The sequence below is a fragment of the Phasianus colchicus genome, chromosome 19 (genome assembly GCF_987193195.1).
Source record: "Phasianus colchicus chromosome 19, bPhaCol1.hap1.1, whole genome shotgun sequence".
Classification (NCBI taxonomy): Eukaryota; Metazoa; Chordata; class Aves; order Galliformes; family Phasianidae; genus Phasianus; species Phasianus colchicus.
Window position 1 is genome coordinate 10,900,977 of NC_143454.1, and position 22,920 is coordinate 10,923,896.

General features: G+C 51.8%; 2 protein-coding genes across 2 annotated transcripts in view; one reads left to right on the top strand and one right to left on the bottom strand.

Moving 5' to 3' along the window:
* The window catches only part of LOC116234361 (carboxyl-terminal PDZ ligand of neuronal nitric oxide synthase protein-like), a 28,233-nt gene extending 18,001 nt beyond the window's left edge, over window positions 1-10,232 (top strand). The window contains exons 3-11 of the mRNA XM_031601920.2: window positions 1,597-1,689; window positions 2,360-2,418; window positions 3,012-3,120; window positions 3,226-3,367; window positions 3,663-3,823; window positions 4,561-4,728; window positions 5,150-5,315; window positions 5,429-5,777; window positions 6,301-10,232. Coding sequence (XP_031457780.1) covers window positions 1,597-1,689; window positions 2,360-2,418; window positions 3,012-3,120; window positions 3,226-3,367; window positions 3,663-3,823; window positions 4,561-4,728; window positions 5,150-5,315; window positions 5,429-5,777; window positions 6,301-6,790 — 1,737 coding nt within the window. The 3' untranslated portion in view covers window positions 6,791-10,232. The remainder of the gene's footprint in view (window positions 1-1,596; window positions 1,690-2,359; window positions 2,419-3,011; window positions 3,121-3,225; window positions 3,368-3,662; window positions 3,824-4,560; window positions 4,729-5,149; window positions 5,316-5,428; window positions 5,778-6,300) is intronic.
* Window positions 10,233-20,903: 10,671 nt separating this feature from the next.
* Window positions 20,904-22,909, bottom strand: NDUFA8 (NADH:ubiquinone oxidoreductase subunit A8). The gene is made up of 4 exons (XM_031601922.2): window positions 22,769-22,909; window positions 22,529-22,692; window positions 21,602-21,767; window positions 20,904-21,156 (listed from the first exon to the last, which is right to left on the bottom strand). The coding sequence occupies exons 1-4, from the start codon at window positions 22,817-22,819 to the stop codon at window positions 21,019-21,021; spliced, it is 519 nt and encodes a 172-aa protein (XP_031457782.1). The 5' UTR covers window positions 22,820-22,909; the 3' UTR covers window positions 20,904-21,018.
* Between the last annotated feature and the right edge of the window lie 11 nt (window positions 22,910-22,920).

Consider the following 22,920-nt stretch of genomic DNA (forward strand, 5'->3'; position numbering starts at 1 on the left):
TTGGACTTTGCTTAAAGCCTCTGAGTAAAGAGCCTTGTTTGAATGTAATTGCACCCCTGTTGCTACAAGGGGAAAATACACTGTATTGCTCTCTCTTTCTTGGAAAGCTCGGCTAGTATTTTCCCAGCCATTTGTGTACAAAGAAAGATAAATAGCTCTTTAGCGGGCAGAACAATCTCTCTGGGTTTTATTGACATTCGTGCCAGCAGCTGAGGAGCAGCGGCCTGGCAGAGCTGAGTGCGGGCTGGTGAAGCTGCGTGGGGGGAGCAGCTGGGGGTACAGCGAGGGGTTGAGGAGCCCAGTGCTGCTGCAGGACTGATGCGGGCTGCCTGAGCACCATGCTGCATGCTTGCTTGTCACCTCCTCACCCATCGCTGTCACTCCTCCCTATAAATAAAATACGTGTATGGCAAATTTAGCTCCAGCTTCACGCACAGTGGGACTGTAGATAGATTTTTAAAGAGCTTGACTCCAAGTAATAATTCATGGGGGGATCAAAAGGTTGTGTCTGTCTAATACCACCAGAAGCCTGATGCACGTGAATAGCCATCCCATTTTCTGCCTGCAAGGCCAGTGTAGCTCACAATGGGTGCTGGGGAGTTGGAGAGCCATGTTCTGCTCTGCAGCTCCTGGGTAATGCACCCACAGCACCGCACTCTGTCCTTCAGCACCAGGCTCCCAGAGGAGCTGTGTGGGCTCCCCTGCTGTCTCAATCACTGCCTGTGGCTCCTCCGACTCTATCAAGAGATAAGGTTGCTAATTAGGTGCCTAATTACACAGTGTAGGTGAGCTTCAGTCTGCACTCTGCCTCTCGGTCTGGGATCACATGTGCTGTAGCTGCACTGTCAGGTCTGTGTGCTGGTGTGGGTGAACTGAGGATCTGGCCCAGGAAAGCTGGATTTCAGATAGGGACAGCAAAAAACTTGGGGTGTCAAAATGCTGTTTGGAAACTGAAAATTGTGCCTGAAGTGGGGCCAGCAGAGATCAGTACAGTAAATACAGATCTTTAGAGTAGAGGGGCTCTGCCATTCTTCTTTGTTATCATCAGAAGCAGCATTTAAAAGCAATGAGTTTCATTTTCAACACAAATGGAGGTGAGTTCGGCCTGCAGACACCTGCAGATAAGGAGCTGGGTTTTTCTCTAGAGATACTGAGCACACCGAGGTTAATGTGATTATGTCCACAACAGATATAATTGCATTACTGCCACCCATCTGGCCCTCCCTGCAATTCAGAAGTGATTCGCCATGCACTGCAGCACTGAAATACAAGGGCACCATAAATCACTGCATGACGTGTGCTGCCAGGGCCACCTCCCCAGCCAGACACTGCTGCATGTTCCCACTGCACTGTGCAAGGTGCTTCAGTGCCAGCATGCCAGGAAATTCCTCCAGGGTCTGAACTAACAGTCCCCAGCCATTTCCTGCACAGTTACCTGGGATGGTGGTTCTGCTGCAGCACCAGCATCCAAAGCCCCTCACTGTCACCCTGCTATTAAACACAAGAATATTTCCAGGTAGAGCACTGACAATGCCACAGTTTCAGCTACCCTCCCAGTCTCACCTCTCTTCTAACCTGTGCTTGTCGTCCCATCAGTATGAATTCAAAGCCAAGAACATTAAGAAGAAGAAGGTGAGCATCATTGTGTCTGTGGATGGCGTGAAGGTGATCCTGCGCAAGAAGCAGAAGGTGAGGCTCCTCCTGCCCAGCCAGGCCCAGAGCACCCATGGCATTGGCTTTGGCCGTGTCTGAGTAGCATCACTGCTCAGAACAGTCAGACTGCTAACCAAAACCAACCTTTTTTTAACAAACGCCCAGAATTTTCAACAGAAAAAGCCTCGATTTTTCACACACACACACACACACACAAAATGATAGCAAAATCTCGCTGAAGAAAGGTGGGGAAATTACACTGTGGGAGGATGATTTCTACCAAAAAATGTAAGGCTTTCAGGAAATGCAGTTTCTTTTTCTCGTTAACTAGCAGGCTTTCTCAGCTGTGCAGCCCCACGCCTGCTCACACTGTGCAGAGCCCACAGCTGCCCCCGCTCCCCAAGCTCTCACTCAGAGCCTTGCCTCACAAAACGAGTTAATTCTCTGCATATTTGATGCTATAAATTAATCTTTAGGACAGCTTTCAGCCCTGGAGGCTATGATCAGATGACCAGATATGATAAATGATCAAAGATGTCTATTTTCATCCAAGATACCGACTGAACAGCCACTGCTAATGCAGTCGGGCTGTAGCCCTGCCCTTGGCTGGGAACACGTGCCTTTTTCCATGGTTCCTGCCCATAGGAGTGGTGAAGTTTGGGTCTCTGTGATCTGCAGTAATTGTGTTTCTTCTATGCGCTTGCAGCGAAAGGAGTGGACGTGGGATGAGAGCAAGATGGTGGTGATGCATGATCCCGTGTACAGGTATGTGCCAGGGCTTTGCACACCCAGATCTGGATCACCCATCTGGATCAGATGCTTTGAACCAGATGTATCCTGCTTACTTTCTAAACCCCATGAAAAAATGTTTGAGGTCACAAAATTACTGATGGTGGGAATCTTTTCCATACATTTCTCCCGGCAAAGAGACTGCCTGAGCTGGCTTTGAAGCTGGCTCTGTGTCAAGCAGAGGTCATAGTGACGTCCAGAGGTACCTTCTACCCAAACTGCTCTCTGATTTGAACGCAGAGGACACACCAGCTTCCTTGGTCTGCCTGTAACGCGTGGCTCGATGGATGCTGTGAGCCTCTAAAGAAGGGCCTGATGCTAAGGCATGACTTCCAAAGGGAATAGCTTGTACAGGATGCAGTAGGATAGCACTGACTTTCCATAGCACCTGCTATGGGATCTCTGGGTATTTTGGAGATGAGAAGCTTCATCCAGAGGCATTCTCTGCCCTTGTTTGGAGGCAGTGGTAGGCAAACCAGCAGGACTCTGTCCTGAGTCTTAGCAAGCAGAGGAGCCCATGAATTCTATCACTTCTTACACATGTTTAACTCCTCCTGTCCCTCCCCCAGAATCTTCTATGTGTCTCACGACTCGCAAGACCTGAAAATATTCAGTTACATCGCAAGGGACGGTGCCAACAACTCCTTCAGGTGCAACGTCTTCAAATCCAAGAAGAAGGTGGGATGCTCCACGCTCATGCCCAGACCCTGGGGTGGGCACCAGGAGGTGATGGGGCTGCCCTGGGACCCCAGCGCAGGGCTGACTGGTGTGTGTGCTCTGCAGAGCCAGGCCATGCGTGTGGTGCGCACAGTGGGCCAGGCCTTTGAGGTGTGCCACAAGCTGAGCCTGCAGCACGCCCTGCAGAACGCCGACGGCCAGGCAGACGGTGCCAGCGACAAGTCGGCGGAGGAGCAGCCCTCTGAAGGTGACATTCTGTGGGTTCTGGGCAGTGGTGGCAGCAGAGGTGCATCGGGGTGAGGGAGGCTGCAGTGATGTGTCCTCATGGGACAGCTGCAGCAATGGCGAGATCTTCATGTCCCGTTGGTCTGGGGGCATGGCTGATCCGGCACCTTCCCAACCTGAGCCCCATAGAGGTGGAGGCTAAAGCAAGCCTTGGCCAATCTCCCCAGGCTGTCATGTCAGCCCTGCTCTGAGCCCTGGCTAGCAGCCATGGTCCTACAGTGGGGGGCCTTTGGCTCATTTTTCCATTTCATTTTAAGTGCACCAGATAAAAGGCTCCAAGATCACAGATGTGGACGAGGTTGGCCTTGACTCTGATGGCATCTGTGTATCCGAGAGGGGAGCAGGAGATCTGCCCGTTGCCAGGGGCGAGCTGAGCACACTGAAACCTGGACAAGGCTCCAAGGACAAGAACTGCCAGGTAAGGGCCAGGTGGGGGGGGGGTCAGTATTGCTGTCCCTTTACTCACCGCTATAGGGAGAACCCCCGATTTCCTGGTGCCCTGCTCTGGCTGCCCCCAACCCCACAGCAGCACCACTTGACCAGAATCCTGCTCCATGCCACACAGCTGGCTGGACAGCAACATCCAGGTAACAGGCAGAATGGAAGCGGTGTTCCTGCTGAGGGGCATTTTCATGCTGTGCAGGCAGGTGTCTAGTCTAGTCTGCAGCAGTTGCTTGGCTGTGCTCCAGTAGCAGCCGCAGCTCACTGCTTCCCCCCACCAGCAACATCCCTCAAGGCAGCCCCTGCTGCAAAGGGGCTGAGGGTGTGCTTTTTGCTGGCTGTGGACATGCCATAATGAATAGTTCTGAATAGTTGCTCTGCAGAGCTGTTTGAGGGAGTGTTTCCTGGCTGCCTTAATGGCATTATTTCATTTTACACAATTGTATCGCTTGCATGGCCTGGCTGCAAGCAGCTGCGATGAAATGCATTCAGTTGGATTTATTTCCTTGGCTCAGGAGGCAGGGTTTCACTGTGCCTTTCCGTTTAGACACAGATGCGCTGCTGACCTGGCTTCATACAGTGCCAGGGCTGTGGGGACAGCTGTGATTCCTGGGTCAGTGCATGGGACCCCATCAAACACCCGGGGAGCCACTGTCTGAACAACCCCAGCATGAGCTGAGCCATCCTCTCACCATGTCTTTGTCTCTGTGCCAGGACTCTGAGAGCTGCTCCCTGTACCCGGCCGGCTCACAGCAGATGCTCAGCCCAGGCAGCCCCTGCTCTTCGGCCTCCATCACCCCACTGGCCTCCCAGCACTGTCTTCAGCTGCTCCAGCAGCAGCTCCTCCAGCAGCAGCAGCAGACACAGGTGGCGGTGGCTCAGGTACACATCCCACCTTCCCTTGGGCAGCACCAGCCCTGTTCCTCTCCCTGTAGAGCCGGGCTGGGCTGGGTAAACGGGAGTTCACGGCGTTGCGCAGCGATGGCCCTACAAACCACCAAACCTACAAACCGGGGATACTCCTTCGAGGCGTGGGGACCAATTCCCCTCCCGCCCCACCTCACACGCCGCCCCACCCAGCGCTGCCCCTCCAGCCCCTCCCCGAAGCCCCAATCCATCGCCTCGGGAGAAGCACCGCGCGGCCGCCAGGGGGCGCCAAAGCGCCGCGCAGCGCCGCGGGACAGAGAAGGGAGCGGGGCGGCTCCGCGGGTGCTGGGGGAGAACCGGGGGAACCGGGAAAGGCTCCGGGGGGACCGGGAAAGGCTCCGGCGGCGCCGGCCCCGCAGCCCCATCCCGCCCGCAGGTGCAGCTGCTGAAGGACCAGCTGGCGGCAGAGACGGCGGCGCGCATCGAGGCGCAGGCCCGGGTACGGCAGCTGCTGCTGACCAACCGCGACCTGCTGCAGCACGTCTCGCTGCTGGTGCGGCAGCTGAAGGCGCTGGAGAGCCGGGCGCAGCGGCGGCAGCCGGGTGAGCGAGCGCGGGGAGCGGGCACCGGGCACCGGGCACTGGGCACCGGGCACCGGCAGCCCCGGGGCCGCCCGCGGCTCCTCACCGCCCCTCGTCTCTCTGTGCCCCCGCAGTTGACCGCTCGCTGCAGAACCTGTCCCTGGCGCAGTCGCTGTCGCTCAACCTCAAGAACCACTACAGCCTCGACTTCGCCCTGCCCTCCACCTCCACCCCCGCCAGCGTCCTGGGCAGTCCGGTGGCTCCCCGCTCGCCGTCGGCGCTGGGCGCCGGGGATTCCTACCTCAACCTGGTCGGCCTGGAGGGGGCCGGGCCCTGCTTCGGCAGCAAGGACGGGGCCGAGGGCCCGGCAGGGCACGAGGGGCTCAGCCGGCGCGTGGAGGGCTCCGAGGTCAGCGACTTCGCGCTGCTCAGCGGGAGCGGCCGGCAGAAGGCGGAGGACGCGGACAGAGGGGACGAGGACAGGTGGGGCTCCGCGGCCGATGCAGCAGCCGAAGTGGGAGCTCCCTGCCCCAGTCAGCACTAATCCAAAGCGTAGCACCGTGCCAGCTAACATGTAGAAAATGAACCTTACGCCAGCCCGAAGCAGCACAACAGCACCGGCCAGAGCAGCGCTTGCAGCTGCTGGGGTATGGGAGGGAGAGCTGTGTCCTTGGCAGAGGACAGTCAGGTTGGGGACAGGCAGTGCCAGGCATGCTGGCTGACTCAGACAAATCTCAGGAGGGCAGAGCCCAGGGTGGGATTCACCACGTGCACACATGGGAACAGGGATGGGGGATGCTGTCTGTCCTGCTCCTGCTCCCTGGAGCAACTCAGACAATGCTGCGTCCCTTGCATGCCCCAGCTCCAACCTACACAATGGTGGGTTGCACTGAAGACATGCAAAGAGGGATCTGCCCTTTTGGAGAGCCCAGGGCAGCTAGACTGAGCCCTGTGTGCAGGTAGGTAAATCCTTGCCCATCACCTCCTCTTTGCTCTTGCTTCCCAGGCGGCAGCAGCCCATTCCCAAGCTCAACCCGCCACCACCCATCCTACGCAAGAGGTCAAGCAAGACCTCCCCGAGCTTAGAAGTGGACATTAAGCCTGAGAGTACAGCCCATGTGAGCCTCCCCAGCCCCAGTGTGTCCGGCCTCACCAGCATCACTGCCACCTCTCTCACCCTCCTGGACCCTGAGGCAAGGACTCCTGCACGGAGCGCTGCTGCCAACGCAGAGCCCCTCTCTGTTGGGACCTTCCAACGTGTCCTGAGCAAGGACAGGTCTGGAGAGAACGGGCACACGTCCCCTCCATCCAGCATCTATGATCCCACAGCCAGTGATGCCCTGAGCAAGGACTTGGCCTCACTGCTGAGCCCCACGGACAGCACGCTGCCATTCTCCCCTGCAGATGACACCTGTTTGCACATCAGCTTCTCAGAAGATGAGCTGCTGGAGCCAGAGCTGGACACTGCTGTGGGGCCAAGCAGGGTCCCTTCTTAGTTGGACACAGCACTGGCAGCTGGCTGACAGGCAGTCCCAGTGGCTCTTTCCACATCGCTCCCCCTGCACACTGGGGTTACAGGGTCCCTGTACCCTGCCTGGGTCAGGTCCCTTCGCTGTCCCTGCTCCATGCATCAGCTCTTCCTGCCACATGTGGGCTGCAGCACAGAATGCAACCTGGTCAGCTCCTGTCCCAGTCTGCACCAGTTCATGCTGTCTTCCTGCTTTTCCCAGCCCTTTTGTGTTCTGCCCTTCCCTTGGTCAGTTGTGCCATGTGGGTCTTTGTCCCAGGGAGCTCTCACTTCTGTTGCTGGGCAGAAGCATAGATCCCACTCATTACCACATCCCTGGCTGCTGCAGACAGCCCCAGGGCCACCATGTCCTTCCCACTGCATCCCCCAGCCCCAGTGTGGTGGGGTGGCCTCAGGAGGAAGAGATGCAGACACCTCACTGCCTTGAGACCTGTCCTGTTTTGGAGACAGCAGCTTCACTGCCCCACTGCTGTGTCCCTGTGCAGCAATGCCACCACTGCCTCTATCCAAAGGTGCCTTTTCCTATGCTGGGGCACCTACTGTCCATGCAGGCTGGGGCTGCCCTGCAAGAGGCTGATATGGAGTGACTGCCTACAGGGGAGAGTCAGGAGCCCTGTGCCACAGCAAGTGCTCCACATGTCTTGGGGTGGCAGAGGCAGCTGCTCCATGCACACATCTCTGAGCACTTTGGGGCTGCTCTGTCATGTTGGGGTGTTATGAAATGGTTCAGTGTGAAGTTGGAAGCATGAATGTCTGGGGTTGAGTTTGCAGATGGAAGGTTTAGGGAAGAAACCCAGCCGTGTGGGGAGAGCCAAGGCAATGCTTGGTGCTGCCACGCATCCCTCACCAGCAGAGGCTGGAGTAGGTTCTGGGGAGGGACCCTGGGAGGTGATCCTCCACTCGTTGTTTGCAAGAGGAGGTTTGGGAACGTACTGGAGGCTGGAGTTGGGGAAGTGTCAGGAGATGGAGGCTCAGAGCAGCCATTCTGTCCCAGTACAGAGAGTGACAGGACCTCAACAGCACAGCACTGTGGGGCCCAGGGCTGACCAGGAGCCAATGGGAGCTGATGGCAACCACCAGCACTGCTGAGGATACATAATGCGAGCTGTGGATTTGTAAAGCTGTGGTTGGGCTGTGTTAGTGTGGTAGAGACAGATCGACCGCTCCTTAGGAAATAAAGTACACTGCAGTTTGGTAACTGACTTTTAAAGAAAATAAATGCCTCAAATTTGCAGAGCTGGTGCCATGTTCTCTGCCCCACTCACCGGGAGCATCTCATCCCCTAGCCCCAGTGCTCCTAGGCACAGTTTGGTGCTGCAGTTTTCCTAGTTAAGGAACATCCCACCCAGGAGTCAAGGCAGCTGCAGCCCCATCCCTGGCCCACTCCTCTCAGGGAGGGTCCCTGCATCCCCCTACTGTCACAGCCACAGTGCAATTGTGAGTCCCAGCTGCTCCCCCTCACAGTGACAAGAGGTCTCGTGTCACCACACACTGCCACGTGGGTGCCAGGTTCCTCACCAGTGACAGGGACCATTTCCAAAGCATCTCCTGTCAGCACACAGCTCCAACACTGTCCCACAGCCCCCAACTGCAGCCCACCCTAAGACGTCTGGCTCTGGGATGGGATGGGGCAGCCCCCAGTGCACATATTGCCATTTTTCATTCCCTGGTTTCTGCTCCCAAACCAAACTCTGGCCCACAAACCAAGCTCAACCTGGGCACACAGGGAAGGAGAGGGGGTGGGATCAAGGTGGGGACAGGAACCTGCAGCACCACATCCCCAGGCAGCACCCGGTCCTGCAAACCTGAAGGGGCTGCAGCCTCCAGCAGAAGAGGCCAGAGGTGCCCTTCCCAGGGGATGGAAGCAAGCAGCCATCTGCCTGGGGGGGCATGCAGGGAGGGGGCATGTCCAGCTCCGTGCTTATTGTGCTTCCTGCATGGGAAGAAAGTTTTTCCTCTGCTGTCTGGTAAGCTGCTAGCAATCATCAGGCAGGCAGGTGGTAAAGATTCATATCCATCAAACAATGCTATTTAGTTTGTAACCTGTGACTAAATCTGGTGTTAGCTTTAATTTCAGAGTCTGCTTTAGGGCTCGCTTGTTAATCTCTATGCAAAGCAGATGAAATGAATATGCAGCATTTTGGATGTAATTGTACGGCTTCAATTCAGCACTATAATTTTCCAAACAGGATCTTGCAATCAAGCTTCTATTCATTAGTGTATAAACAATTTAGTTTCTCAGCTCTCCAGTATGCCAATCATTTCAATGGAGTGAGCATCTCTGACAAAAAGAGAAGGAAAGTTTCCTTTGTGTAACAGAGGTAAAAGTTGCTCCATACTCAGGCAATTCCTGCCTGGCAGCCCCTGGCCAGTTCTGCGGAGGCAGCCGCATCCGGGGCTGCTCAGCACTGAATGCTGCCCATGGGCGGCACCACCACATTCCAGTGTCAGCACCTCCCCGCCGACGCAGCCCCCAACCATGGGTGGTTCTACCAGTGGGACCCCAGAGGTGAGCACGGACCCTCAGAACATGGCCAGGTGGCACCGTGGGCCATCCCCACTGCTCCAACCAATGTCTCCGGCACGTGTCCCTCGGAGGTGAGGTGGGACGAGAGCCTCAACAAAGGGAAGCGCCATCGGCAGAGCCACTCCGCACAGGCTCCGTTTCCAAATGAATATCGACAGCGCTAATTACAGGCCGCCATGCAGACAGCTTATTAGCTTGTCACAAAAAGACGGTATTGAACTCAAAGCCCGCGGTATTCACGAAGCGCAGCAAGACGCTCCCCAGACAGCACAGCGAACCAGGCAAGCGAACAACCTCCAGCAAAACTAATTACTTCCTGATTGTCTACGGCCACCCACTGGGTATAATAGTATAGACTAAATTTGGCATATACATAACTAAGCACTCGGCACCAATTTGGCATACAATAATCATCCTCTGTGTTGCATAATTAAAATCTGATCATTTGGAATAATCATTTCATATTCCTGATGCTGGGTGAGGACTGCACGGTGCAGCACAGGAGGCGCAGGATGGATCATTCAGTGCTGCCCAGCCCGTGGGCACCGCATGGCCTGAGCTGTGAGGCCACACCCACGCAGATCCCCCCAGTCCAACCCAGGACCATCCATGCCCATGGCCGGCACACAGCACGCTGGCCTCCCGCAGGCAGGCTGCTGACCCCACGCCTGTCCGGCCCCATTGTCATCGCACGTCTGCTAAAGGCGTTTGGAAAGACAGGGGCAATAAAAAAATAAAATAAAACAGAACGTGTGTGTCTAATCCATTCACTTCCCCTTGTGGGCTCCCCGGGGATCCGGCGAGGAGGAGAAAGAATATGTGGATATTGCACGCGCCCTGGCACTTTGTCCCCGGGCCAACCCTGCTGCTGGCCGCTGCCACAGCTTGCGCTACCCCAGGCTCATAAATCAGCACGGGTGACAGCGTTTCACAGCTCGCTTCCCAGCCAGGATATTGCCATTCCTGCTGATTACACAGCCAGAGCGCGGGGGAAGCTGCATCTCCCACTTCCAGGAAGGGAGGCTCCGCAAGGAAAATGCATTGATAAAAAGAAGAACGAAATCAGCTTTGTTCGCGTTGCGAATCTCCCATTGTTCCTGCTGTGACCGTCAGCCATCGCTGGAGAAAGTATTTCCTCAGCAATAAATCTCCTGGGCTCCTCGGCAGCCCTCGCCTTGGCACCAGACCCTCCTTGTGTTGTTTTGCAAGAAAAAAGCTGCTTCTGACACTACACCAGCTCCACATGGGAGTCCCAGCCACAGGACTGATCCTGCGCTGACTTCTCAGCTGGTTTTGGTGACTGCGAGCAGGCGGCTGGAGCAGCACCCTGGGAGGAATGTGGGGCATTTCAAGGCCTGAGCTCAGCCCCAAGACTGTGATTTCAGGAGACAAGTGCTGGGGGGAGTGTTATCCTGGGGGCCCCTGCCCATGTCCACAGCCGGCACCACAGCAGGACATGCCGGTCCCTGGGCCCTCACTTGTCATTTTCCCTCGCAGCACACCACGGCTGCTGCCACACATGTGCCCCTGGCCAGCACATAGCAGCTGGTGCAGGCCAGGGAGTGCACATCTGACCACGGCCACACTACTCCCAGTGCCGAAACACAGAGCTGGCTCCTGCCAAGAGCCTGAAATACAGGAGTCAGGCTGACAGTTGTACAAGAAAAATAGATCAAGTTTCCAAGAAAATACAGGCAAGCTGATCTGATTTTCATCAGCATCTTCAGCTGCCTTTCGGGAAGCCCCAGCCCTCTCCTCATTCCTGCTCTCCACTTTACAAACCACTTAATTCATTGTTGCTTTGGAAACCCTCACAAAGACCCTCTGCATCCCCCAAAATAACGAGCAACAGATGCTGCTTTGACCTCAGCAACTTCCTGGAAACATACATTTGTCAAAATAAAAATAAAAAGATTAATGTGAGGAAGGCTCTTAAATTATAAGAAAATAGCAGACATGAGAGCCTGGCTGCGCACGCCTGTCATTTGTAATGGCCACGGAGCGCCTGGGCAGGCAGTGGAGCCTGGGGTCCCCACATCCTTTGGGATCCCCCCAGCTCAGCTGTCCCCATGAGCCAGGAGCTTTTGGGTTAAGGTGCTCAAAAGTCTACAGGCTTCACTCTCACCCTCCAGCTGTGACCACCCAGCACACCCCAGGGCTCACAGAGAGCACAAGCAAATATCTGTGGGTGGATGGAAGCCCCTTTGTCTTGGGGCTCACAGCAGCCACATGAGTAAGCAATGCAACACAACACAATAGAACACAACAGGGGCACCCACCAGCACCTGCAGCAGGCAAGGCGGTTCTGCAGGCTCCACACAAGTAGAGCCCCTTTTCGCTCTCAGCTTTATAGGATCAGCCAGCAATGAGCTGTAGGGCTGGGTCACCTGATTTCTTGGTGCAGCTGTTTGCAGGTTGGCACACATGGGCTCCCAGCTTTGTGCTGCTGTGTGGCAGCATGTTGCTTGAGGGTTGTCACCTTCTCAGGGTTCTTTCTGCCCTGAGGACCTAAGAAGTGCTCAAGTCTTAGCAAGGGGCTGTGGCCCCATGGGAAAATACTGTGGCGTGGTAGCAGCAGAGCTGAGGCACTCAGCCTGACTGAGCCCCTTGTTGTGACATCCTGCAGCCCAAACCCACAGCTGCTCTCTGCCCCTTGCACAGCCCTGGGGTGTCAGGGGTGCTGGAGACACGATGGTGGCACAAGGTGAGAACAGCTCAGCTGCTCTGTGCCAGCCTCACGGGGTGCTGGGTGCTGTTGTGCTGTGAATGCAAATCCTGACCTGGGCTGGGCTGGGGGCTCTGCCTTCCCCCACCCCAGTGTAATGCCTCCAGTAGCTATGGTAACTGCTATATACATTTACATATTCTTCCAGTTAATCACGGGGACATCCACAGCAACTGTCTTTGCCAGTGGTTGTTTTCGTTCTTCTGAATGTAGGCTGGAGCATTACCCACCTACAGCCTCTTTCCCACAACAGCAAATCCTCCATGTTACCCCTTCCCCACAGCCCCCACACGGCTGCGGCCCTCCAGCCCCACACCCCCAAATCGCTCAGCACTGGCACTGCAGGTCCCACAATGTTATCATTGCAGCCTCTCCCCCAGCCCCAGGGGAGGCACAGGGGCCTGCCCAACTCTCCACCTGCGCCCTCAGCAATGGACAATGAGCTGGCAGCCCCCATAGGCTGCAAACCCCCCACATCCCCCTTCCCCCCCCATCTGTTTGCTTACCTGAGACCAGAAGCAGTTACAGAAGCAAGGAGATGCCGTTACACTGTGTCCTGTAGCCTCTTTCCTGCAGCTTTCAGTGCTGTCATGGTGGGGCCGCATTCTCAGCAGCCCATTCAGGGGCTTGAGCGACGTGGGCCGGAGCAGGGCCTGCCTCAGAAAAGCCTTCCGAGGCATTAGGAAGCACCAGGAACTCCCCGGTGAGCCCATGGGTGCCAGCAGGTGCATGTGGGCACTGCCAGCCAGCTCCCAGCACTGGTGCCAGAGGCTGCCTGTGCCAAGGGCTGAGGAGCGCAGGCCCAGCGCGGCGCTCCAGGCTGCGCTCAGGGCTGTGTGTGGAGGGCGCCGCCTCAGCACGGCCGCCATTTTCTCTCAGCGTTTCTCACCCAGGGTTTGCCACTTTTTCCCTTTACATGTTACAGCTGGTGGCACCTTGGCCACAGAATTCATTTGCTGAGTTAGGAGGAGGAAAGCCACCAGAGCAAACTGCCCTGATTAATTTTGGCACTGTAGGGAGCACAGCACAGAGCCGTGTGGGGCCACGAGCAGCAGGGCAGCTCCCACACACGGCTCAGGACAGCACACCCAGCAGCGCACTGCCCCGGGGTGCTGCAGGGCACTGCAGTGCTGTGCATGCACAGAGCAGCCCTCCCCAGCCCTGCTTCACCACCACTGCAGACCCCCTGGTTTCCTCTGCCCTTTCCACCGAACCAACCCACAGAAAATTTTATAAACTTGAGGAAACGCGAGTCAAAGCACAAGGAGTCCTGTGCTGAGCCAAAGCCTGACCTCAATAACCTCCCCATTTCGTCCAGCCTGAGACCTCGTTATTATCTGTCAGCATGTGCTGAGTCTCCTCCTTCGGGACCACACCAGTCCCTTCCGGAGGCCCCCCCCCCCAGCCACACTCCTGAGCCCTGCATTATCTCTGCTGCTTCCCCTGATGGGCGATGCCAGGGCAGGGCGCAGTGCCTGCAGAGGGGACGTGGGGACAGCAGTACCAGCACTGAGGGGCACAGCTGTGCTGGAAGAGGCAGCAAGGCACAGCAGTGCAGGGGCTGGGGCACAATAGAGCACAATTTGCTGCCTGAAGTTCTGACCTGTCTGGCCAACAGCAAGGCAGTAACAGGCTGGGAGTGTTTGGTGCAAAGGAAGGAAATGGAAGAATTAAATCCACAGAATTTCCCTGCTTTTGTTCTCCCTCCCGCCTCCGCTCTCCTCCTTGGCCGCTAGTTCTTCTTGCGTAGGGCTCAGTCCTACCCAAGCGAGCTGGAAACGGGGTCCATCAGCTGAAAGCAATTTACTTTGAAATCCAGCTGCCAGATTTTCCTTCATTTGTTTACTTTAAAATGCTTTTTTAAAAGCCAAAGTACACAAGGCAGGCAAATTGCTGACATGTGTGCCGGGCCGGTACCCCGCGAACGCTGCATTCTTTCATGTCCTCCTGGGCTCAAATCCACTCATGTTTATTTAAAATACGTAGAACACTTCAGCACTATTAAGGACCACGTTCTATAGTAAATGGAAAAAGATTTCCTCACAGGCCAGGAGGAGAGGGAAAGAATCACTTCAATTCAGTTTTGTTCTGCAGCACTTTGCCCAGCCACCCACAGCTCAGCCTGGCGCCAGCACCCAGTAGCACTGGGGCCATGGCAGCCACCATCCTCCACAGCACCATGCACTTGGAGTGCCTGGGCTCGAGCCTTGCCCCCAGGGATGCATCTCAGCTGTCCTGCTGCACCAGGAGGTGGAACAGGCAGAGAACAGGCCAGACCCACTTGGTTTATTACAGATGGCACAACGCACCCTCTCTATATATGAAGATGCTGGCACAGAGAACAAGTATTTTTAAGGACAGTAACAGGGAAAAGGAGGTAAATATGGAAGTAAATAGTCAAACTTAGAACTTTAAAGCATATCCATAATGCAGATATTTAAGGAAGGAAGGAGTGTGGGATGGGAGTTTTCTACTAAGGCTGTTGCTCCCTAAGCCATTGCTCTATGGTTGACAGGGCCTGAACTCCACAGGGTAATGCAAGGATGTACATCAAAAAATGAAAATGTCAACATACAGCAAATAAATCCTCCAGGCTGTTGTCACTGCTCAAGCATAAGGAAAGACATGGCAGCAAACATGGAAAGAAGAAAGGATGATTTACATTTTTAGTTCAGTGATCTGCTACCACCACCAGAGATGGACACTTGTGTTGTGAAAGTGTGCTAGCACGCCTCTGGCAGACATTCCTAAAAGAAAATGCTACTGATGCAGCCAGAATTGATCTGTTCTGTTTCGCAGCAAGAAGTACAAGAAAGCAGAAACCTCCACCTATTAACTGTTAATAATTTAGAGTGCAGCACCTTCATAGTTTTATTGTAATTAGCCAGACTAGTAAATCTTCAAAAGGATTTCTCCAGCGGAATTCCCAGACTATAATTATGTCATGCCCTTAACACAACTGGCTTCGCTCACGGTTAGAAGAAACAAAGGTGCTAAGCAAGTGATGATGGGGAGCAGAAAAGGGTTTGCAAGGACAAACACTGAGCACTGGTACTACATGCGCCCTGGGGACTTCCACTTCTGCAAGCTAATTCCTCTGGTTCCTGGGCTTCCTGCACACATTCCCACATATTACACCACTGCAAGAACTGTTCAGATCTGAAAGCTGGCTTTTGCAATCTCTGGAAGATAGAGATTTGCACTGTTCAGCACAGGGAAATGCTCTTCCAGGACTGCTCAAAATGCACTCTGTGCTCAGGGTGCCACTTCTCACCTCCAGTTTCTCTAACAGGGACATCTCTGTTCCCTGCCAGTGCGGTCAGCACGTGCAGAGCTAAGAGGTTTAACAGCTGCAGGGATAAGTGAAGAGGGTAGAGCTGTGCACAAATCCTTTTGCTAGCTGTGGGGAAGAAGAGCAGTGAGCAGGGTCTGTGCCTGTCCTGGCCAAACACAGCTTTGCCCAATACCTCTCTCCAAGGGGCTTTACAAGGACAAAGATGGTAAACAAGCAGAGAGCTCTGTGCCAGGTGGAACCACCCAGTGCAAAGAGGGAAGGGACGTGCTGTGCCCTAAGGCCACACAGGAGACAGCAGCAGGCAGGAGGTGGAGCTGGGCTGCCTGTCCCCTGTGCAAGGCTCTGCCCTCCAGCCCACACTGCTCCCAGATCGCTCCGTTCTTTCCCCTTTGCAGCACACTGGTGTAAAAGCAGAAAACAAACACAAGAGCCTGTAACAATAAAAGAGCACAATAACTGATAGTAAAGACTTGGCAGCTGTAGGGAGCCAAAAGCTTCTTGGAGGGGGTTGGATGGAAGCTGAGTTTCCCTCCCTGCTTGTATTGTATTTCTTTCCTCTGCCAAAATGTGCTTCCTGAGTCTTGGGCAGAGCTCTCTGCTGCTGACCCTCACCTTCCTCTGTTTAGCCTGGAGCGTAGGCTTGCCACGAGCGCCTGAGGCCGCGCCTGGGGACAGGCAGAGCCTCCCGCTGCGTGCACATGGCCAGGGTCAGGCCTGCTGTCAGCAGCTTCCTGGAAACGACAGCCAAGTTGGGCCACACCTGACTGTGTCCCCCAGGAGCAGCCAGGCAGAGACCAGGCACGGCAACCCAGAGAGCGGCTGGGGAGTGATTACAATCGCTGTGGCTGATGCTGAAGGGCTCTGTCCAGTCCTTTTCTCTTGGACAAAGACAGGTCATGTTCCACTTGGCACAGCTGTAAGCAGGCAGCAAGAACAAAGCAGAGGTCAGACAGTGCTCTCATCAAAGAGGTAATTTTGACTCCATTTAAATTCTAGCCCCCGATCGCATGGAAGTAGAAGCTTGCACTACTACTCATAAAGAACTGAACCACCCTCGTGGTGACTCATGGTCCTTAACAGAGCTGCCATGCTGATTTTACAAACATTAGAGCAATGCCTCTGTGTTCTGTAAGCTTTAACCTATCAACTTGGGAGCAGACCCACAGCTTTTTTAGAAAGCTCCCCTTCCCCTGTATTTTATTTCCTTTCTTGGTGCCAGAATCAGAGCCAAAGCCAAGCTTAACAAAGCAACAGGCATGGCCATTTTTCCCAGCCCTCAATTCCACTGATGATAAGGGAGAAATTAATTTAAACCCTATCAAAACAGAAAAAGCTGTTCACTATTTTGTGCTGCAGAACAGTGTTAACAAAACACTTGCTCGATCCATTCGCATTTGCCAGTCCAGCCAAGAATACAAGAACATGCAGGTCTGAATCCTTTTGTTTGAGCATCTGCAATAGACAGATGCTGACAAACGTGATCTGAGCTATTTCCTAGGCAGTGAGGGGTGCAGGAACAAGGAGATGCCTGGGATGCAGGCAAGATAGAAAGGCTTTTCTCTTATCAAATGCTCTTCTTGTTTTGCTTTCAGTTCTCTGAAATTCTGGATCCAGTCAGATAAAGCAAAACTCTTCACTTCCAGCAGCTTCTGCTTGTGTCCCAGCCCTACAATAGCCTGGAGCAGCTCCCACACAGCCAGCAGGCTCAGAATACACAGCATTCTTGTCATCAAACACAGACATCAAGCATAAGAGGAACCTGCACCAATGCACACATTAGGCTTGCCAACACTTTTGCAATACATGCAAAGGAATTAAGAAGCCTGCCTGTGAAGTAGGGGGAAGAAAAAAATAAAAAAAATGGAAATAACCCCTGAGCTGCCAAGCAAACTGACCCACCTCTGGTACCTGAGAACCAGCCCCCTTTCAGCATCTGCTTGCTGGGCTAATTTACTGCCCTAATGTACAAAATAATACCACAGACATTTTGCTTGCAGTTTGCTGGGCTGTATTTTCTCTGCTCTTATCCCTTCACCAGCGTACTATCTGTACCATTCACAGCCATGCAGGAGATGTCTCAGAGCAGACTGATATCAAGATCCCATTGAGGAGGGCTCATGTGCAAAATAACATAGCCATGAAAGCATTAACAGAACAGTAAGGTTAAATTTAAGACCGTTTGTTAAGGTCATGTCTATCTCTAATAGAACAAATAATGTGTTTTTACATGAAGCACCAGGCACATTCCTTCTCTGGATTCAGAGGAGCAATTAAATCACACTGAGATTTCTCAACCTCTATCTACTCTGGCTGTCTCAATATCCTTAACTTGTATCAAACATGATTGAGGCAATCATAACTTTTTCAACCCATTTTCCTTCCTCTTCTTGCTTCACACTATGTGAAGAAAAAAAAAAAAAGAGTTGAAACAATGCTTAAATGAATTTTGTAACAAAAAAGAATATTTAATCGAGTTACTATTAGCAATACTGAGTTAGCCTTAGGACTTCCATGATAACAAGATCTCCATACAAATACCCAAAGATCAACTTGAAGCAGCCACAAGAGGGAGTCTTAAATCTCTTATTAATATCCAGATGGATTCTACTTTCAAAACATTTAGTGCAGGAGTAAGCCTTCAAAAACAAAGTTACTGTGAACTCCCAATTTCCTCTCTGCTTTCACAGAAATATCCTTATTCTGATGACAAAAAATCTTCAAAACCTTTGAAGCTTCTTCTCTACTTATGAATGGGCAAAAAAGAAAATTCCTCTTCATTTATCATGGCTCCATTCTAGAAACTGAAGCTAGAGGAATAATACATGAAAGGCTTTTGCCCTAGCAAATCTCAAGCTCACAGATGTCTGAGAGGCTAGTTCAACCTAAATTGAATCCTAGAAGTCTGTTTGTTGGGTGTTTTTTTTTTTTTTTTTGCTTTAAAAAGAATGAGTGACACACAATAGAATTATTAAATAGGCAAGAGAGGTTATTAAAAATCAATTCCTTCCCATTACTTTCTCAGATGAACAGTTTGGTGGCTATAAGCCAAGAGGGTCTTACTGCTGGGCTCCCCTCATTCCAGCTAACAGGATATCTCCAGCTCTTTCACCCTGGGAAAGGAACAGAACCATTTAAAAGCAGGGGTATCAAGCTGCCAGACGTATCTTGCAGGGGTACTTTCTCCTTGGAACAATGTTGTGATGCTAGTACCTGACAATAAGCACACTCCTCCCTTACAAAGACAAGAAATTGCACTAGGATGTTTCTCTTTCCATCCACACTGAAAGGGACTGGTTTCTGCCTAATGCAGACCACGGCACGGGGCAGACTACCATCACTTTGGCTTGAAGTTCTATTAATTTCACACACGATTAAAAGCTCTGGCAGAGCTTAGAGCCTACAGCATAACAAATAACACTTCTCACATTGCCAGTAAAATATCTGTGTTGAATCTGTGTGCGTTTGCTCTCCATCTGCCAAAAAAATGTCAAGATACATTCCTCAAAAATAGTTTTATGGTCTTTACTCAATCTTGACATTCACTTGTTCTAAAGTTTCCAAAAAAACATTACAGCTCCAAAGGGAGAATCTATATTTGAGTAAAGCCACACAACAACTTTCAACAGAAATAGCTACATGCAGGCACTGTCCAAAGTACCAAGAAACAGACCTTTGGCAAGACTTTTTGTGGAGATTCAGCCAAGAGATAAAATCCATGAACTAATTACCTCAAAGAAGTTAATGAAAGAAGTGCCCACAGTACAGCTGAATTGTACTTGACTTTACGATCACTTAATTATCCTCCTCTGCTGCACTCTTTTGTAAATTCACCTTCCCACTCCTGCATGAAACTCAACTGGGAATCTAAGAAAGCAGTTAATTCTGACTTTTAAACAAAATCAACACACAACCACAGGATCAACAGCCTCCAATCCAAAACATAGTAGATTCAGCTGTCAGGAGAGATGACTAGACTTAAACTGTCGAGGCTGCAGCTTAAATCTCTTTTCCCCCCCTTACAGTAATTCTCCCCCCCCCCTTACAGTACTAGCCAGTATAAGTGCAGGATTTGTAAACACATCCCCTCCACCTACTTATGAATGTCATTCTTTTCAGAATGAATTTAAACAGGGAAAAAAAACACCTAAACCTCTAACTATGTAAGGGGCTGACCAGAGGAATGTCCACTCAAAAGCAGATGTTCAGTTCCAAAGCGTTTCATACAATATGCTGACAATTTAAAGCTATTACTTACTATGTCTTACTAATATATAAAATATATTTTTGTAAGGTTGCCCAAGTAATGGAATGGGTCAACACGATTAGATGCAATACATGTTAACATCACAGGAACATGCATCTTCTACTTGATGATACTACAGATTAATGTAATTAGACCTCAAACTTCCCCTAATTTCAATCTCTGGGGAAAAGGTTATTTTTCTTCAGTAATATATGGCTGCTCTGAAATAATGGCAGTCATCTGTAAGGAGAAACTGCAAAGGTTTAGACAAGTAGATGTTAAGACAGCATGATATGTACATTAAAATGCAAACATGTATGCCAGAGCACCTGCTTTCTGAGTTTCAGTCTACATACCCAAATAGAAACCAGCAGGAATCCATCAGCCTCACCATACACAAGCTATTTTTAGATATAGGGTTATATAATTTTTCCTCTAGCTCCATGGATCAATGCTTCAGCTACAGACACATTAAGCTTAATCCTACCCCAAACAAGGAGATAGTAAATCTTCAGATCCTGATTTCACTGTTAGTCTACTCAAGGAGTAAAGTACTATTCAAGTCTTTGCTGTGGTTCAGACTACACAATCTGGCCCAGGTCAAACTGAACTGCACATAGCTTTATGAAAACAAGTCCATTTGTTTTTTCTGACCTTTGTGATATGGTTCTTGTCATTGGAGGAGAAGAGCACAGGAAAGACTAGACTGATGAAATATAAGATTGGATACTGCAGAAAAGAGAAGTTAGTTGGAGAAAGCTGCCATAATCCTCTATAAGAAAGAATCAGTGAGACAGCACTGCCCAAGCCCATGTCAGGTCCTTCAGTCAGGAGATGAGGTACCTTCTTAAACCACTTAACAGAACAAAGTCCTTTAGAAGACAGTCTTTCTTAAAGGAGTTGATTCACTGTGATTTTGCCGGAGGAGAAGTAGTTTGCACTTCCCATTAACAAAAATTAACAAAAACAACTAACCTACCTGCATGAGGTTTAAGTAGCTGGCAATGAGAAGGATCCTGTTATTGAAAGCAGTACTGATCTCACACCCATCAAAACCACCAATTCAGACTAAAAGCTTGCTCCTAGACAGGTCCTAGGTAAAAATCTGCACAATTACTAGTTGCAAGATTGTACAGGAAGACAATAACATCTTGTTAGCTTTCAAAGTTTACTTGATGCAAATGACAAGGTTCTCACCCTGGTTTTTGATCATTTGAAGCTCAAATACTCACACATCATAGCAGCTAAGAAATACAGACATGTATGTTTAAAGAAAGTCTGCTAAGTCACGTAACTTTTTTTTTTCTTTAATCATGAAAGTTAAAGTTATACTCAACATGTACTGGACAATTTACATTTGTAATCAATGTACCTTTGCATTTTAGTTATGGCACAGTCTGCCCACTTTACCACGTCCAGAAAAAAAACCTACTGCCAAATGGAGAAGGCTTCAGCTCTCCTTCAACAGGTGGATTGGGCTCTGGCCTAGGTCTAGAATGATAGGCATTCTCAGGGATAGGTCGGTCTGTCTTCACTTTTGTGACCTATGAAGAAAAGGTAAAGAATTACACAGCTTCCTATGGCATTCAACAGAAAAGCTAGGTTAAGGGAAGCACCACCAGATCACGCTAAGGACACAGTACAGACTGGATGAGAGACTCCTACCTCCAGTGTTTAAAAAAAAAAGTAGTGAAGGGCATTTTATACACAGCTGTGTCACAGTTCTACAAGCGTGTGAGCTTCACTAAAGGAAGGGTCTCTGCATCAGATAAAAGTAAATTAGGTGGAGAAATATGTGCAAAGTGCAGGTCTTCCAGGAACGCTAGAGAATGCTGAAAGAGTCTTGATTTCTAGTAAAGTCTACAAGCTTCCAGTGTTGAGTTCAGGTATCACCTTCTAAGATGGGAGAAAAGTTTGACACCAGGTCTGGAAAAAATACATGAAGGAAGGAAAAGAGGAATCTGATTACCCAGTCAGAACAGCAGTTACCTTAGAGAGCTGTCCCAGATCAGGTCTCACCCATCCCAACTTCTCCAGCACACAGTTATCAAACACTGCCTGCTGCTTTCGGCATCGACGGAGCTCCTGCAAGTTGCTATAGTCAATGCACGTCCAGTATTCAGTAAATGGCTCTGCACAGTGCACCTTAATCTTCCTGTAAGAGATTGCAGAAAGAAAACCGTTGGCAAGTGGTATAGAGTTAGTGTTTTCCTCTCTTACTCATTCAAACCTCAATTTTTGAATTTTCCTAGTCGCAATTCCTCGCATCCACCTAAGGCTGTCAGAAGCCAGTATCTGAAGCACCATTAAACAGAACCTAATGCCAGCATCACAGAAGTTTGCATCACTGTGGCTACAAGCAGTGATAGCAGCAACTTGACCAATATGTGGAGGGTGTTCTTGTGAAGTAGATGGACACAGCTCCCCCACGTGTGATGTTCCTTTGGTTAGCTAAGGTAGCACACATTACACAGTGTTCTAATAACTCCCAATTACTTTGATGTCTTCAGAAAGGAGGGAGGCTCTGATTACTGCCTGCTACAAGAGAGGAGGATATGCTCTGAGCAGGCCGAGTCAGGCGCTGTGCTGGCAGCCTAGGAACACAGCTGGCACTGACACATGCCCCAGCTGTCCTTTTGCCATAAGAACTCAATTCTGAAGCAACCGGAGTTTTTACAGTAGTGTGCATGTGAAACAGGTGACAGCATGGAATTTCGGCTTCCTTTCCAGATTTCACAACACACCTATAAGCAGCAAGGCGCTCTGCAGCAGCAAGAAAGGACAAGGTCAGCTGTAAGCAGATAAACAGAAGCACTGCTTATCCCGTAGCCTTAACGCTCCCCGCGGGCTGCGTCCCCCTCAGCGCCACCGCCGGCCTCCGGGCGGATCGCGAAGCTCCGAGCTGCCCGCGCTCACCTGAAGAAGTCGAGCGCGCACTGGTTGACCCGCCGGCCCTCCTGCAGGCACTTCCGCGGGTCCTTCTCCTCCCAGCGGCACAGCATGAACTCCTTGTTGGGCCGGTCGCACTGCGAGCCGTAGTGGTGGGCCGCGGCCTTCAGCACGGCCGAGCTGACCGTCACCTGCAGGGGACAAAGCGGCAGTAGGAGCGGCCGCCCCAGCGGCGCCCGGCGAGGCCGAGCCCAGCCCCTCCCTCACCTCCTGCACGTCGAGCTCCTCCAAGGAGGGCACCTGCACGGTGCCGGGCATGGCGGCGCCGCTCTCCTTGAGCTCCCCTCGGCGCCCGGCCGCCACCGCGCACGCGCCGCCGCCGGGAGGGCAGGACCGCGCGTGCGGCGGCGCGGCGGGGG